The sequence below is a fragment of the Phodopus roborovskii genome, unplaced genomic scaffold, assembly GCF_943737965.1.
Source record: "Phodopus roborovskii unplaced genomic scaffold, PHOROB, whole genome shotgun sequence".
Lineage (NCBI taxonomy): Eukaryota > Metazoa > Chordata > Mammalia > Rodentia > Cricetidae > Phodopus > Phodopus roborovskii.
Window position 1 is genome coordinate 20,750,890 of NW_026126418.1, and position 15,100 is coordinate 20,765,989.

The 15,100-nt window shown below is 45.7% G+C and overlaps 1 protein-coding gene across 1 annotated transcript; it reads right to left on the reverse strand.

Annotated features, from left to right (window-relative positions):
* Positions 1-587: 587 nt before the first annotated feature.
* Ube2l6 (ubiquitin conjugating enzyme E2 L6) lies at positions 588-14,442 on the reverse strand. Its single transcript, XM_051184358.1, has 4 exons — positions 14,368-14,442; positions 10,811-10,906; positions 5,089-5,275; positions 588-885 (listed from the first exon to the last, which is right to left on the reverse strand). The coding sequence occupies exons 1-4, from the start codon at positions 14,392-14,394 to the stop codon at positions 734-736; spliced, it is 462 nt and encodes a 153-aa protein (XP_051040315.1). The 5' UTR covers positions 14,395-14,442; the 3' UTR covers positions 588-733.
* Between the last annotated feature and the right edge of the window lie 658 nt (positions 14,443-15,100).

The following is a 15,100-nucleotide window of genomic DNA, read 5'->3' on the forward strand; positions in this document are numbered from 1 at the left end:
ACACACAAAATAAATAAAACTGTAACGAAAACTTAACAACAACAACAAAACCTTTGCTCTCATGGAAAACTTAGCTGAGCTCTGGAATTTGTAAGTTAAGCTTATGAATTGTGGAGCCCTCGGACTAGATGTTGGAAGTACACAAATCCCAGCTTGAGGCCTAACCCCCGGTAATGTAGCCAATCCGAGAGCAAACCATCTGGAAACATGAAGTCTGGTTTCTGGGATGGTCTTTCAAGTCTTCATTTCGGGACTCATCAGCGGAGAATAAAATGTTTAACACCTCAGTCTGGGCATGCCTATGCAGGTGTGGCTGGTTTCAATCACTCAGCGGTGGATTTGGCTCCTTCTATGTGCCCAGCTTCCAGCCACAGTCCTGCATCCTTTACCCCTCGGTGCCTGGGCCCCGAGGCATTAAGTTTTCCGCCAATTGGTCTGGAAAGTAGCTAAGATGGAGAACTGAAAAGCAGGCCCGACACTGTGCAAACCTAACTTCCGCTGGTTTGGGGAGCAGCCAAGGGTGTGGGGTTGGCACATCTACAAGCATATGACTTGTGGGAGGAGCACACACCACGCAGACGACCACATACACACACTAGGCACATTTATTCATAATTAGCGGCTACAAAGGGAAGCATGCGCACAAGGATGGGCCTCCAAAGGCCTCTGGTGCCAGTCTCGGATATCCATCCACTGAGCAGATGGTCCAGGCAGAGAGGCCTCAGAACCAGAATTAAGAAGGTCGGACTACTCCCAACTGAAGGGTTAACTCTTCTGCCCTCCTCCTGAACATCTCGGGGTCCTGGGTCAGAAGATCAGCGAGCTCCAGCCGCACAGGCTCTTCCAGAGTTGGTCTACCCACGAGCATGTTGAGGGCCTCCAAGACTGGGGACAGAGAACAGAGCAGGGCATCAGGGCAGGGAGAACCATGGGAGAAGGTCAGGGCTACTCATCCCCAGATTCTTCTGAAGCCACACAATAGTTCCTCGGGGAACCCCAAGCGGCTTCCATCACTTAGGATGGCTCCACAGCCAAAGCAGATGGTCCTCTCATTGTCTCTTCATTTTATACAGGGTCTGTCTATGGAGCCCAGGCTGTCCTCAGACCAGAGCCCCTCTACCTCCTGTGTACCAGGACTAGCGACACGCACCACCACACCTGACTCTAGAGCTATAGTTTTTAAATAACTATTTGCCATGGCTTCAAATAAGTTTCTCATTAGATGAGTGAGATTCTTGGTTCTCACTCTCAATCTTTTTTCCCCCCACAAAACCACGTTAACCAGCCCCGTGATTGTCACTTCAGCCTCTATGAGCCCCTATGAGTCCCGCTCTGTTGATTCTGTGGGCCACGTTCTTCTGGTGTCCTCGACCCCTTTGGCTTCTACAATCCTTCCTCCCTGTCTTCCACAGGGTTCCCCAAGCTCTGCCTAATGTTTAGCTGTGGGTCTCTACATTTGCTCTCTTTAGCTGCTGGAGGAAGCATCTCTGATGACCACTGAGCTATGCTCTTATCTAGAAGTCTCAATGTGGGTCTTATTAAGAGTCACTGGTTTTCTGTTTTGTTTTTAAGGTATGTGTCTATGCATGCGCACATGTGTGTAGATGCTCTTGGGGACCAGGAGGATTTGGATCCCTTAGAGCTGGAGTTACAGGGAGTTGTGAAGGTCCTAATATGGGTACTGGGAACTTAACTGTCCTCAGCAAGAGCAGCAATGATTATTAAGTGATGGACCATCTCTCAAACACCCTGGTCTTCTGTTAGATTGCGATTTCAAAGAAACTTTTATTTGGGGTAACAGGTTTCTAAACTAAATAGTGAAAACCATTCCTGACTCAGTGGCTTTTAATCTTTCTCAACTACTTTTGGGAATCTGGGAAGGTGGCATTCAACCCCCCTAAGCTGGTGCACAAATGTCTTTGTCCTTATTTACAGCTCTAGTGAAGACAGCATCACAGGTCCATAGGGCTCATCCAAGGCTCACTCCTTGTGTCTCCCCTGCCCCAGGGATCCTTGTCCCCCTCAATTAAGAATCCTGAGCAGGTCAGACACAGGTTGGCAACCAGGCTGAGTCCACAAACTTCAGAACTTTACTGTCCAACATAATCACCACTGCGTTCCTGTTATGTAAGTCACTGGAGACACATCCAACATTTCCAGCACTACCAAGAATTCTGTTAATGCTGAGTCAGATGTGTCCAACTTGAGGACCAACACTAAATTATAAGCTTACTTAAAACATGATACTTGTTTTTACCCTTTTGGGAGGTGACCTGATAATGCAGTTCTCAAGTATGAATTTTGCAGCTGACAACCTCCTTTTACAATATCAATAGGTTGGGTACAAGTCTTAGGGTTTCTGTGGCTGTGATGAAAGCCTATGATGAAAAGCAGCTTGGGGAGGAAAAGTGTATTTCAGCTTACAGGCCTCAGATCACACTCCATCATTGAGGGAAATCAGGATAGGAACTGAAGCAGAGGCCAGAAAAGAGCACTGCTTACTGGCTTGCTCCTCACAGCTTGCTCAGCCCAGGGGTGGCACCATCCACTGTGGGCTGGGTCTTCTCACATCAATCTTCAATCAAGAAAACATCAGGCAGACTTACCTATAGGCCACACTTACCCACGGAGGCAAATTCTCAAAGGAGAGTCCCTTTTCCCAAATGACTCTGGCTGGTGTCAAGCTGCCATGAAACTAAACAATACCTGACACCTGCTAGATCCAGCCAGGTTCTGCCCATCCACACCTGTAGGGCTTAATTCAATGGCTTCACTCTGCCTAAGTTTCAGTGTCTCTGTTCATTCAACCAGGATAATGGTGACACCATATCATAGAAAGAGATGATGGCCTCCTTATGCCAAGCCCTTCCCTCCACAGGCAAGCTCTCTCTCTCTCTTTCTCTCTCTCTCTCTCTCTCTCTCTCTCTCTCTCTCTCCTCTCTCCTCTCTCTGCCTCTCCTTTCTCCTCTGTCCTTCTCTCTCCTCTCTTTCCTGTCTCTCCCCTCTCTCATCTATATCTCTCTCTTCTCCTCTCTCCTCTCTTCTCACTCTCTTACCTTTCAATTCTCTTTCTCCTCCCTCTCTCTCTCTCTCTCACATCTCTCCACTGTCTCCCTTCTACTTCTCCCTTCTCTCTCACTCTCTGCTCTCTCTGTCCTCTCTCTCACTCACTGCTCTCTCTGGTCTCTGTCCCTCTCCTCTCTCTCCCCCTTTCTCCATGCTCTCCCCTCTCTCACTCGCCCATCTCTCTCTCTTGCCTCTGTCTCTTGTCCTTTTTCTCACACTCACTTGTTCCTCTCTCAATCTCCACCCTCTCTCACTGTCCGCCCTCTCTTGCTTTTATCCCTTTCTCATTCTCACACCTCTCCCTCCCCCCCTCTCTCATACACACACACACACACACACACACACACACACACACAGGCTAAATTACTCAGTCACACCTGAAGAGAATACCAACCATCAAGTATCTCAGGAAGCTTCTCTTCATCCAACAGGCTCTCCTCAGACCCTCATTTTTTTTTATGCATATAGAGTATTTTTTATTTAATTTTCAGACCCTCATTTTTATCAGGTCTGATTTACTAACTTTTTAAATGTATTTGGGCTGGAGAAATGCCTCAGCAGCTAAGAGTACTAGCTGCTCTTCCAAAAGTCCTGAGTTCAATTCCCAGCACCCACATGATGGCTTATAACTATTACAGCTGTAGTTCCATGAGATATGATGCCCTCTTCTGGTGTACATATATGCAGAGAAAATATCCACATATATAAAATACATAAATAAATGTACTTATTTGGGCTGGGTAGATGACTCAGCAGTTAACAGCACTGGTTGCTCTTCCAGAGGAACTGTGCTTGATTCCCAACATTCACATGGCACCTGACAATTGTCTGTCACTACAGTTCCAGGATTCCAACACCCTCTTTTAGTCTTCACAGGGACCAGCCATGCATATGGTGCACAGATACACACACACACACACACACACACACACACACACACACACATAATTCTTAAAAATTTTTATTTATATTCTTTTAAATTTTATGTGTGAATATTTCGCCTGCATGTACATATGTGTACCATGCATGTGCAGCACCCTTGAAGGCCAAAAGAGGGTGCTGGATCTCCTGGAACTGGAGTTATGAATGGCAATGAGCCACCACTTGAGTGCTCTTAACTTTGGAGTCATCTATCCAGCGCTTAATTCACTTGTTTTTGACTCAGGGTCAAAATTTGAGGTTCAGGTAGACCTCAAATTTGTTGTGTAACTGAGGATTCACTCTTTTAATTAATGTGATGGCTGTGAATGCTGACACATGCATGCCACAGAGTTCATGTAGAGGTCAGAGAACAACTTTTGTGAGCTGCTAGTTTGTTCCTTTCACTGTGGGATATGTGGATCAAGCCCAGGTTTAGCCTTGCTCAATGTGGTAGACTGAAAGTAATTGGCCCCCATAAGCTCATAGGAAGTACCACTTTTAGGAGGTGTGGCCTTGTTGATGTAGACAGGGCCTTGTTGAAGGAAGTGTGTCACTGTGGGGACAGGCTTTGAGGTCTCCTGTGCTCAAGCTACACCTAGTTCAGTTCATTTCCTGTTATCTGTGGATCAAAAAGTAGGACTCTCAGCTCCTTCTCCAGCACCATGTCTACATGCATGCTGTCATGATCTTCCATGGTGATAAAGGACTAAAATCTGAACTATAAGCCACCACAATTAAATTTTTTCCTTTATAAAAGTTTCTGTGGTCATGGTGTCTCTTCACAGCAATTACAACCTTAAGATACACAGTAAGCCCATTTACCAGCCAAATCATCTTGTCCTTGAAGTTGACCTTGAACTTCTGATCCTCCTGCTTCCATTTTCCAAGTTCTGAGATCCCAAGCATGGATCATCACACCCAGTTTATGTGGTGTTGAAGGTTAATCCTAAGACCTTATAAGACAAGCACTCTACCAACTGAGTTACACCCCCTTCCCTATCTCTTCTCTTTGAAGCATTTAACTCAAATTAAGCCCCCAAACATCCCCATCCAATAGCCCCCATGTACATTATCCCCTCTTCTGGGCAAGGCCAACCCTACCTTGGCAGGTCTTGGTGTAAGGTTTCCAGTTCTCAGTGCTGATGAGGGGCAGGCACACCAGCCCATCCTCACTGATGTTGGGGTGGTAGATCGGGGTGATGAATTTCAAAGTGGGAGGCCTAAGTGGATACTCCCTGGGGAAATCGATTTGCAGATGGAAGGCCTTGAGGTTATAGGGAGGTTGGTCCTGGTCAAAGAGAAGAGACTGAGCTCTGTTCTATTAGTACAACTCCCTAAAAGATGGCTTTCCTCCAAGAGCTTTGATCTGGTTCCCTCCCTTCCTCATCCCAGGGTCTAAAGTGTTCTCAGTTCTACTCCAAAGAAGATATGAGTAGCAATTTACTTAGAAATTAAAAGAAGGGTAGACTCACACAGAGTGCTGACCTGCCAGTTTTACTCTATTGTCACGAGTGAGCCACCTTCCACACCTGAACCTCACTTTCCTCAGTGTTGAAAAATGGGGCAGAAACCCAGAAAAATCACACAGACAAAACAAGCAGACATGTGAGAAAGAGATGTATAAGGAAGAGAGGAGGCCAGCATGAGAGCTACAAGTGTGTGTAACATATGTATGGAACTGTCAAAGAACAAATTTACTCCTTTAAAATGGTGCAGATGCTATGCAAAACCAGAAAGCAGTTCTCCACAAATTAAAATATGCTCCATCAATTCCACCTTGGGATATATTCCTCAAATAATTTTTTAAAGATTTTCTTATTTTATGTGTATGAATGCCTGCATGCATGTATGCGTACCACATGCACATGGAAGTCAGAAGGTATTGACTCCCCTGGGACTGGAGATACAGAGTTGTGAGTCACCATGTGGGTGCTGGGAATTGAACTCAAGTCCCCTGCAAGAGCTCTTAACCCCTGAGCCATCTCTCCAGTGCTCCTCACCAGTTTTGTTTGTTTCTTTGTTTTCAAGACAGTTTCTCTATGTATCCCTGGCTGACCTGGAACTCACTCTGTAGACCAGACTGGCCTCTAACTCACAGAGATCTGCCAGCCTCAACCTTCTGAGTGTTGGAATTAAAGGTGTGTGCCACCACTGCCTGGAGAAATTATTTTAATAAAATCACTTTATTGTAATTAAGTCACAAATAAAAAATGCCAGAGTTAAGTTAATGTAGCCACTCAAATAAATGCTTGCCCACTCCTAAACTATACATCCAATGAACATCTATACAGTTAGAACAGCCTTTCTGAAACCATGCGACTTCCTTTCGGTTTTTTGTTTCAATTCATCTTCTCTCACACAATACATCCTGACCAAAGCCCCGCTCCACTCCTCCCAGTAGTGGTAGTCCTCCCCATCCCCAGCCCCCATCCCCAGATCACTGCTCCTGTTTCCCTAGAGAAAAGAGCAGGGCTCCCAGTGATATCAATTGATTGGGGTTTTATACTTTCACTTTCAATTGCACTTTTATGGACTTGTTCACCACACACAAAAAAGGAAAGCTATGACAGAGCTGAAACTGGACAAACAAATCAGTTTTAGGTCCTCTTTCATGACTCATGTATCCTTTTGTCTGCATTCTGTCTGTCCTCATCATCTAATGTTACCCTTTCCTGGTTTCCTTTCTAAATGCCACACTGTGCCCACCCTTACAGCTGTTTGCATGTGTACACTATAAACTAGGATCCACATTTGAGAAAGAACATTCTGATTTTTTTTTTTAGTTTGAGTGACCCCACTTAATATTAAAATGAGACACACATATACAAAGAAACATTATCCTAAAAGGGAATGAAAATCTAATATATGATACAACTTGGATGGGCCTTGAAGACATCACAGTAAGCGAAATAAGCTAGATTTAAAAAACAAAACAAAAACAAAAATCGACAGCTACTGTATTGATGGCACTTGCGTCAATATCCAGAATGGTCGAATCCTAGAAATATAAAACAGAAAAGTGCTTATACTCCAGTACCTGCTGGAGGAATAGACAGATATTATCAAATGTAGGCAGAGTCTGAAATACATGTTGATAAGTACTAGAAATATAGGGGGATTGTGACAACATAATGTTATTACTTTACAATGATACATATACACAGGCAAAGCAGACATACACTTAAGTTAAAAATAAATCTCAAAAAAAAAAAAAAAAAACCTGGACATAAAGTTACATCCCTATAACCTCAGGATTTGGAAGGTGAACCAGGAGGACTGTTGCCTAGGCTACAGAGTGAGTTCAAGTCAGCCTGGACTACACAACAAAACTCTGTCACAAAACAAAAACCATAAACCTAGGGGCTGGAGTAAACAGGGGTCAAAAGCTGGTACAAGAAGAATTCAGATAAAGTGACCTGAAGATTCCCTTGGACACCTACACTGGGCCACCTGTGCCTAGGAATGGCTTATTCACATTATTCTTCAGAGAGTACAGGGAACATAAAGACCATGTCTTTTAGACAAATAACTGGACCTCTCTGAGTTTCTCTTCAGGGATAAGTTTAGATGTCTTCATAGAGCTTAGATGGGTTAGTTTATAAGTTAGTTTATTTCAAAGGCATAGAACAGGCTATGACAGTACACATACATGCCAGCTATTATTGATAGGTAAGATGGCCATGTCTGTCAGCACAAGGAAACTATAGTTCAGTGTGTCTATGTAAAGTTCAGGCCACCGTGGTTGTGCTGAAGTGGAAACTCAGCATTTGAATGTACAACCCACATATGACCACTCTTCCATGCTCTCTGAAGGAATTTCAGGGGCTTGAGATGTCGCTCAGTTGGCATAGCATTTACGTAGCATGGACAAAGCCCTGGGACCAGTTTCCAGTACCACATAAAACAGGGTGTGATGGTTCACACCTGGGTGGTAGATAAGACATTCAACGTCTTTCTCAGCTATATAGGTAGTTTGATTTGAGGCTAGCCTGGGATAATGAGACCTTGTAAAGAAAAGAAAAGGAGAGTGGAAGGGAGACCAGGATGATCTCAGCACAGAGCTCGGGGTCCTTCATGCTGATGCCAAGGCTCCAAATCCTTCCAGAAGTTCCATTATTGAAAACACACTACAAAGAGAGTTAGAAATACAGTCATGGTTGGGCAGAGTTGAGTGTTGCATTTGTTTTGTTCTGTTCTGAGTCTTGGAATAGACACGAAGGGCTCACACGTGCTAGGCTCATCCACTACTACTGAGCCATGTCTGCAGCACGGAGTTAAGGCCTGACTGAGTGCCTGTCCCTAACAGATGCAGAATGGAAACTGGGCTTGGCTGTGCTGAGATGAGGCAGGGAGCAACTCCTGGGCAGATAAAGAGAATGAATTCCCAGTTCACAGTCTTGATAAACAGGAAAGCCTGGGCCTGTTTGGCAGCCACAAGGATGATGCAGACCCTCAGGGCAGAACTGGATATCTTTGTATCCTTGTATCCTTTCTATTGACCCCTTTTTGCTGAGCTCCATGGTCTTACCAGTGGATGAATGTGCAGACAGCTGAGGCCCTAGGTCTTCTGCTCTGCCTCATGCTACAGTGTGACTCTGGGCTTTGCTAGGACTTGATCTCTCATCTGTAAAGGAGGGCTAGATGAAGGATTTCCTACCACATCTCATATTAGCAGAAATACTGCCACTGCTTCCCAAACTCTGCATTAAATTAAGTTTTTGATTGAAAACCATCCGTGTACTGGAAATGTAGCTCAGTGGCAAAATACATGCTTTGCACATCTGTCCTGGGTTCAAATCTTAGCACTGCAAGCAAAACAAAAAAGAAAAATGTGAAAGTCCAAGGCAGGAGGATTGCCATGAGCTCAAGGCCAGCCTGAGCTACATAGTGAGGGCCTGTCTCAAATGAAGGAAGAGAAAACAGAAAAGAAAAAGGCCAAGAGGATAGTTCAGTCAGGAATGTGTTTGTCTTACAAGCATAAGGGCCTGACTTGGGTCCCCCAAATCCCTGTAGGGGGGGAACAAAGCTGACCATGATGTCACCCCTTTGTAATACTGATACTGGTAAGTACAAACAGGAAGATCCCTTGGGGCTGGCTGCTTAGCCTGCCTAGCCTCCTTAGAAAGTCCCAGGCTAAAAGCTAAACAACAACAACAACAAAGTGGCTAGTACTTAAACTGACCTCTTGCTTCCACAGGTTCACATAGACAAGAAGGGACAGAAGGGGTGTGGGGAGATGGAATGAAATTCTGGAGCCAGACGAAACCCTGCCCTGCCACCTTATTCTGTGTAACTATGAGTACATTCTTCAGCTTTCTAGTTTTCTACATCCTCATCTGTAAAAGGAAGCTGTCCTGCCTTAGGGTGGGTGAGGGTCCTAAATTTCACTTCATGCCATGTTCTTCAGTGATCCATCTGTTGCGATTCTCTACAGCTTTACAAGGCCAGAGCAGCTGTGATCCACTGTGACTGAAGGGACAGGTAGGGCTGCCTGGATGAGCATGTACAGTGACACTAAGCCTTTCTAGAACCAGAGGTCTGCTTATCCCTTCTTTGGTTCTCTTCCCTGCAAGTCAGCTGCTTTCTTCATCACAGCTCCCCAGGCATGTCTAGATGCTAACAAATATCCTCTAGCGTCCTGATTGGTTGGAAAGGTTTTGGCACACCTGCCTGAGGAGCCAATCATAGAGATCCTCTGACTTCACAGCATCTCCCAAACATGGCCTCTCCTACTTTTTCCTATGACTGTGCTCTTCCTTCTCACCTGCTCCTCTTCCTTCAGTGTCACCATCCCAAAACTGTTCTCCTTGGAGACACAACCAGGACCCATTTTAGTATCTTTTCCCTTAACACTTGTGGCCCAGCATCTAGACAGCTTCAATCCAAGGGCTGAAGGACCTTGACAGGACTCAGGTGTTAGCCTAGATCAACCATTTCTCCATTTTCTGGTAGTGGAAAGAGAAGGCAAGACCATTGCATGGTAAGTATGGGTTCTAATTAATTAGATCATCAGTTTGTTCCAATAGTTTTGACCAGCAAAGGGCTGTGCCTTTTCCTTTCTTCTGGGTGTTATTTCTCAAGCTGAATCATGACCCTGTATCAAAAAAACAAAACAAAACAAAAGAAACAAAAAACAAACAAGGAGGTCTCATTTTGTCAAAAAAGTATATTAACTAGGCATGGTAACACATGTTTTTAATTCCAGCACTCAGTAGGCAGTACTCTGAGTTCAATCTCCAGACCAAGCAGGGATACATAGAGAGATGCTATCTCAAAGTGTGTGTGTGTGTGTGTGTGTGTGTGTGCTTGTGTGTGCACACGTGCGCGCGCGCGCGCACACACGGTTCATGCATGCATGCATACATATTACATTAGCTTGTTTTGAGAGACAGGGCTTCTCACTGACCTGAAAATCACCTGACTGGTCAGTGAGCCCCAGAGACCTGTCTCTGCCTCCTCAGCTTTGGGATTACACACTCCTATCATCACACTTGACTGTTTTCATGGGTGCTGAGGGTTGAACTCAGGTCCTCATTTTCACCTTCTGGGCCTCCCCTATTTTTGATACTGTTTGTCTGCTGAACCTTCTTTGGTGGGCTTGGTAGCTACTGGATGGAAGGACAGGTGTCCTCTTAAATCCAAAGTTTCTGTTGGTGTGTTCATTAGTCTGACTGGACTTAGAAGCAGCTGGTCCAGAGACAGAGCTTTTACCACACACCACAACCTCCAGAAGAGATCCCAGGTCAAAGGAAGTTCTCACCTAGGCCTGGCCCTCCCTGCCCATAAGTCACTCCCTACCCGAAGAGTTCTCACAGACACTCACAGGCAGCAGGAGCATGTTCCACACCAGCACATTGCCATCATCGATAGACAGGTCCCGCAGGTATGGTGGAAGCTGCTCTGAAAGATTTTCAAACTCCTGTAGGGGTCACATCAGGAACAGTGGGCCAAGTGTTCATAACATTAGACCCCTACCTACAGCCCCACAGCAAGCCCAAAAAGAATATCCCAAGAGCAGAAAGCAAAAGGTCAGACAGAGCCTACTGTGAATTATTTGTTTACACTGTGTGAAGATGTGTTACTATAATTGGGTTTAATAAAGAGCTGACTGACCAATAGCTAACTAGGACAGACTAGACAGGACTTATGGACAGAGAGAAGAACTTGGGATGAATATAGGCATATAAAATATACCAACGAGGCACTGAAGAAGTCAGACACATGAACAACACAGAGGAGAGGTAACTGAGCCATATGGCAGAACACAGATTAATAAAAGCATGGTTAATTTAAGTTATAAGAGATAGTTGGGAACAAGCCTAAGCTAAGGCCAAGCTTTCATAATTAATATTGTCTCCATGCAGTTATTTGTGAGCTGGTAACCCAAATGCAAGTCCGACTACAAGAGCCCCCACTTCGGGAGCACTTAGCTATTGTGAGACAGTGCTGAGTGATAAATAAATTACCTGATTTCGGCCTCTCCCCAGCTCTGTAAGCCCCAGTGTAAGAATCAGCTGATCACTTTCTCAAATATGGAGAACTTGGGAGTAAGTTCTCCTAGGAGCCTTTCTTAACTCTGCCTTCTTGTCTTCTTTCTGGAAAGTCACTGGGTGCAATTTCCTATCTCTATCCTATTCCTATCTCAGTAATATCTGCTGAGTTTGTAGCAGAATATGCACTGTCGGAATGAATGGCAAGGACATCATCCATCCTTCCCCCACCACATCACTCTGCCCTTGGGGTAAAGGACTGATTCAGGCTGCCCCTCATGAGGGATCTTGCACATCACACTTGGCAACTGGGGATAAGGAGTAACTCGGCTTCTCAGAAATGTGGGCTCAGTCACTTAGGCATCCCTGTGTTCTCCCAAGAGCAGTTCACTGAGTGTCCTCTGCTGACCCTTGACTAAGACAGGGTGCCATCCTCAAAAACATCTTTGGAGTAATGGAGGGAAGTTGAATTTGAGGATGTGAACAGTGTGAGTGGAAAAATAATCAGGAAGGAGGGAAGTGGGAAAGCAGAGATGCTTCACAGAGGTTGCATGCTGTGAGATGGGCCTTGAAGAGTAAGTAGGAGCCCACCAGGCAGAAAAACAGATCACCAAGGCTGAGGGCCCAAATAGGACAAGTGTGTGCAGGGGTCCCATGGAACATTAATAGTTATTACAGGAGAAGAGCTTCATGGGTTGAGTACTCTTGGGAAAGTTGAGTTAAAATAGCTTCGTCACTGAAGAACAACCCAAAGGTTTTAGATTTGGCATGGTTATTGCAGTAATGGGGATGGAACTAAGAGCCTTGAGCATATCAGGTGGTACCTCAGCATGCCCAGAGTCCCCAGTTACCAAAGTGCAGCTGACCCAAGGACCTCACCCATGGGACTCCAGATCTTCTCATTTTGAGAGGGTGGGGGCCATTGAAAAACATTCACATTCAAGGCAGCTCAGTCCTCTGTCCAGAGATACATTTACCCACTAGAGCACATTTGTCAATATCTAGAAACATTTTCTATTGTCATGAATGGGGTGCTACCACAGTTCAGCAGATACAGTCCAGAGATACTGTGAAACATCCCACAAAGGATTATCTGGTCCCAAGCATCAACAGAGATAAAGTTGAGAAATGCTTGTGTAAACACAGGCAGAGGGAAAGTTCCCCTAACCCAGAGGGTTGGGAATGGGATCCTTCCCTGCTGTAAACTTTCTGTACTCCCTATCCCAAATACATAAACTCCCCACACTCCTTTCTATCTCTCAGATTGCTTCCTGTGCCTTCTACTTAGAGCCATGACCACTCATTTGCCCATTCCACCCAACAACAGCCATCCTCTATAGCTTGGGCAAGAGCAAAGGCTTAGGCAGAACACAGATCTTGAATAAACATGTTCTGGACTGGAGATGCAGCTCAGTTGGTAGTGTGTTTGCTTGGCACGCAAGAAACCCTGGGCTCAGTTCCCAGAATGGCATAAAACTTGACAAAGTAGTGCACATCTCTGATCTCAGGACTTAAGAGATGGAGGCAGAAGAATCAAGAAATTGGAGGTTGGGCTGGTGAGATAGCTCAGCAGTTAGTTGCACTTGTTGCTCTAACCCAGAGGACATGGGTTCAATTCCCAGCACCCACATAGTGGCTAACAACTATTTGTGTAACAACCAGTTGCAGGGGATCTTGCCTCTGCTAGCACCATGCATGCAGGTGGTTCACAGATATACATCAGGCAGAACACCCATATACATAAAATAAAAATAATATTTTAAAGAAGAAACCAAAGGTCATTGTCAGCTACATATCAAGTTTGAGGCCACCCTGGACATAAAACCCTATATCAAAAAATAAAGAAATTTAAAAATACTGAAGGGGAATTTTCTCTCTTACCACTGGGAATACTTGGATTTTTTGTGCTTTGGTGAATTCTGCCATGACTTTCCCATGAAACAGCCTTTCCCCAAATTCTGCAAACTAGAGGGGCCTTTGGGGAAGACCCAAAGCCTGGGGGTGCCAGACCCAGCGTTTCTCCTCTACTATCTCCAATTGTGGCTCCATTCAGCCCTCTAGACATTCCTAAGGAAATTGCCGCCTTTCCATTCTTCCGGGTAGTATTCAAACAGTGTCCCAGATAGAAATGAACACTCAAGGGGGGGGGGGAGATTTTTGTTCCTTTTCTGCCCCCTGCTGCCTGGCACTGAACTAGTAAAAAAATAGGCATTTAGCATCTGTAGCGGACTACATACAAACATACTCAGGCCATAAATTGATACTTCTTATCCAGGAACTATTCTGTATACTTTCATTCCAGGGACCACCCATCCCCACCCCACTGCCCATCTGAACCTTGCTTCTGAGCACTCGGTTAAGATGGCTATCAAACTATGGGTCCACCCAGTAGGTGGCGCAAGAGAATCCTGCCTGTGCCTGAGATACGCCCCACTAATAAATTTCCAGCAGAATTGAAACTGAAACCAGTTTGGTGAAGCTAATTCATTCTCATAAACACCCCACATACATAGCCCCTTAGGACAACTGAAAAGCTGGTGACAACTCTGTCTTGTGTGTTCTCCATCCTGGCCCACAAACTCCATTCCTGAGCGTGTGCTCAGAGGATAGGACACACACACACACACACACACACACACACACACACACACACACACACACACGAGAGGAGGGGGGGATAGACCAGAGAAAGGAGGGAGAGGGAGAGAGGGAGGGAGGGAGGAAGGGAGAGAGGGAGAGAGAGTCCACCTCCTCCCACTCCTTCACTGGGAGAGGGTGAGGATGCCTGGGTTTCAGCCCACCCTGGTACCCCTGATAAACAAAAGCTCTCAAAGGTCAGCCGGGGGAAAGCGAGGGAGCACTAGAAAGAGGTCGTCGTACATGTGCTTACCTTTGCCACCCGTTTGCTGGCTGTCATCTCGAGTAGGAGTGTGGGACAGCAGCTGAGTCCCGCAGGTCCTGGCTCTCTGAATCACACAGCTCTGGAGCCCCACCCACGACCGCTCCACCCATACCGATTCTAGCCCCAAAGACCTGCTCCGCATCCCATGGGTGGATACCTGGAGGGCGTGGTCGAGTGCCCATATCGGTGGTCTTGAATCCCAGGAACTCAGCTCTTTGCAGATGGGAGACCAAGTCCGCGGAGCACACTGTTCCCTTTAAGGGACATTGCTCAGGAGCCTGGATGGGGTCCATCCCCTGCCTTCATTAGTCCCCTCCGCTGCTGAGAACACACTCGTCTGTCCCAGATACTCGCGAGGCAAACTTAGTTCTGCTGCAGGACTCTCTGTGACCTCCGGCCTAACCCCTAACTCCAGAAAGATTCTCATAGCTCTGGGCCAGGTCACTTTGCCTTTGTGGGCCCAACGCCCCATCCAAAAAAAAAAAAAAAAAAAAAAAAAAAAAAAAAGCAAGTGGGGGACAGTGTAAACTATATGCCCTCCAAGTACCGCTCTCTTAGCTGTGTGAGATCCCAGGTGCAGCCCAGCAATTGGGCCAAGGTACTACGATAGATGCTTCTTTAAGGTTGCTTTATGCTGAGCATCACATGAGGACGCTGTTGGACACTTAGAAAGTGTCTGCTGCTTGGCCATCTGGGAAACCAATGGGTAGGAGAAGCCTCA

What these genes read in the sequence shown, in the direction of transcription:
- Ube2l6 (XM_051184358.1), bottom strand. Translation starts at nt 14,394, where the DNA reads ATGACAGCCAGCAAACGGGTGGCAAAG. An exon ending in GGAACATGCTCCTGCTGCCT is followed by an intron (nt 5,276 to 10,810) that starts GTGAGTGTCTGT and finishes CTCTTTGACCAG; the next exon opens with GACCAACCTCCCTATAACCT. An exon ending in TTACACCAAGACCTGCCAAG is followed by an intron (nt 886 to 5,088) that starts GTAGGGTTGGCC and finishes CTCTGTCCCCAG; the next exon opens with TCTTGGAGGCCCTCAACATG.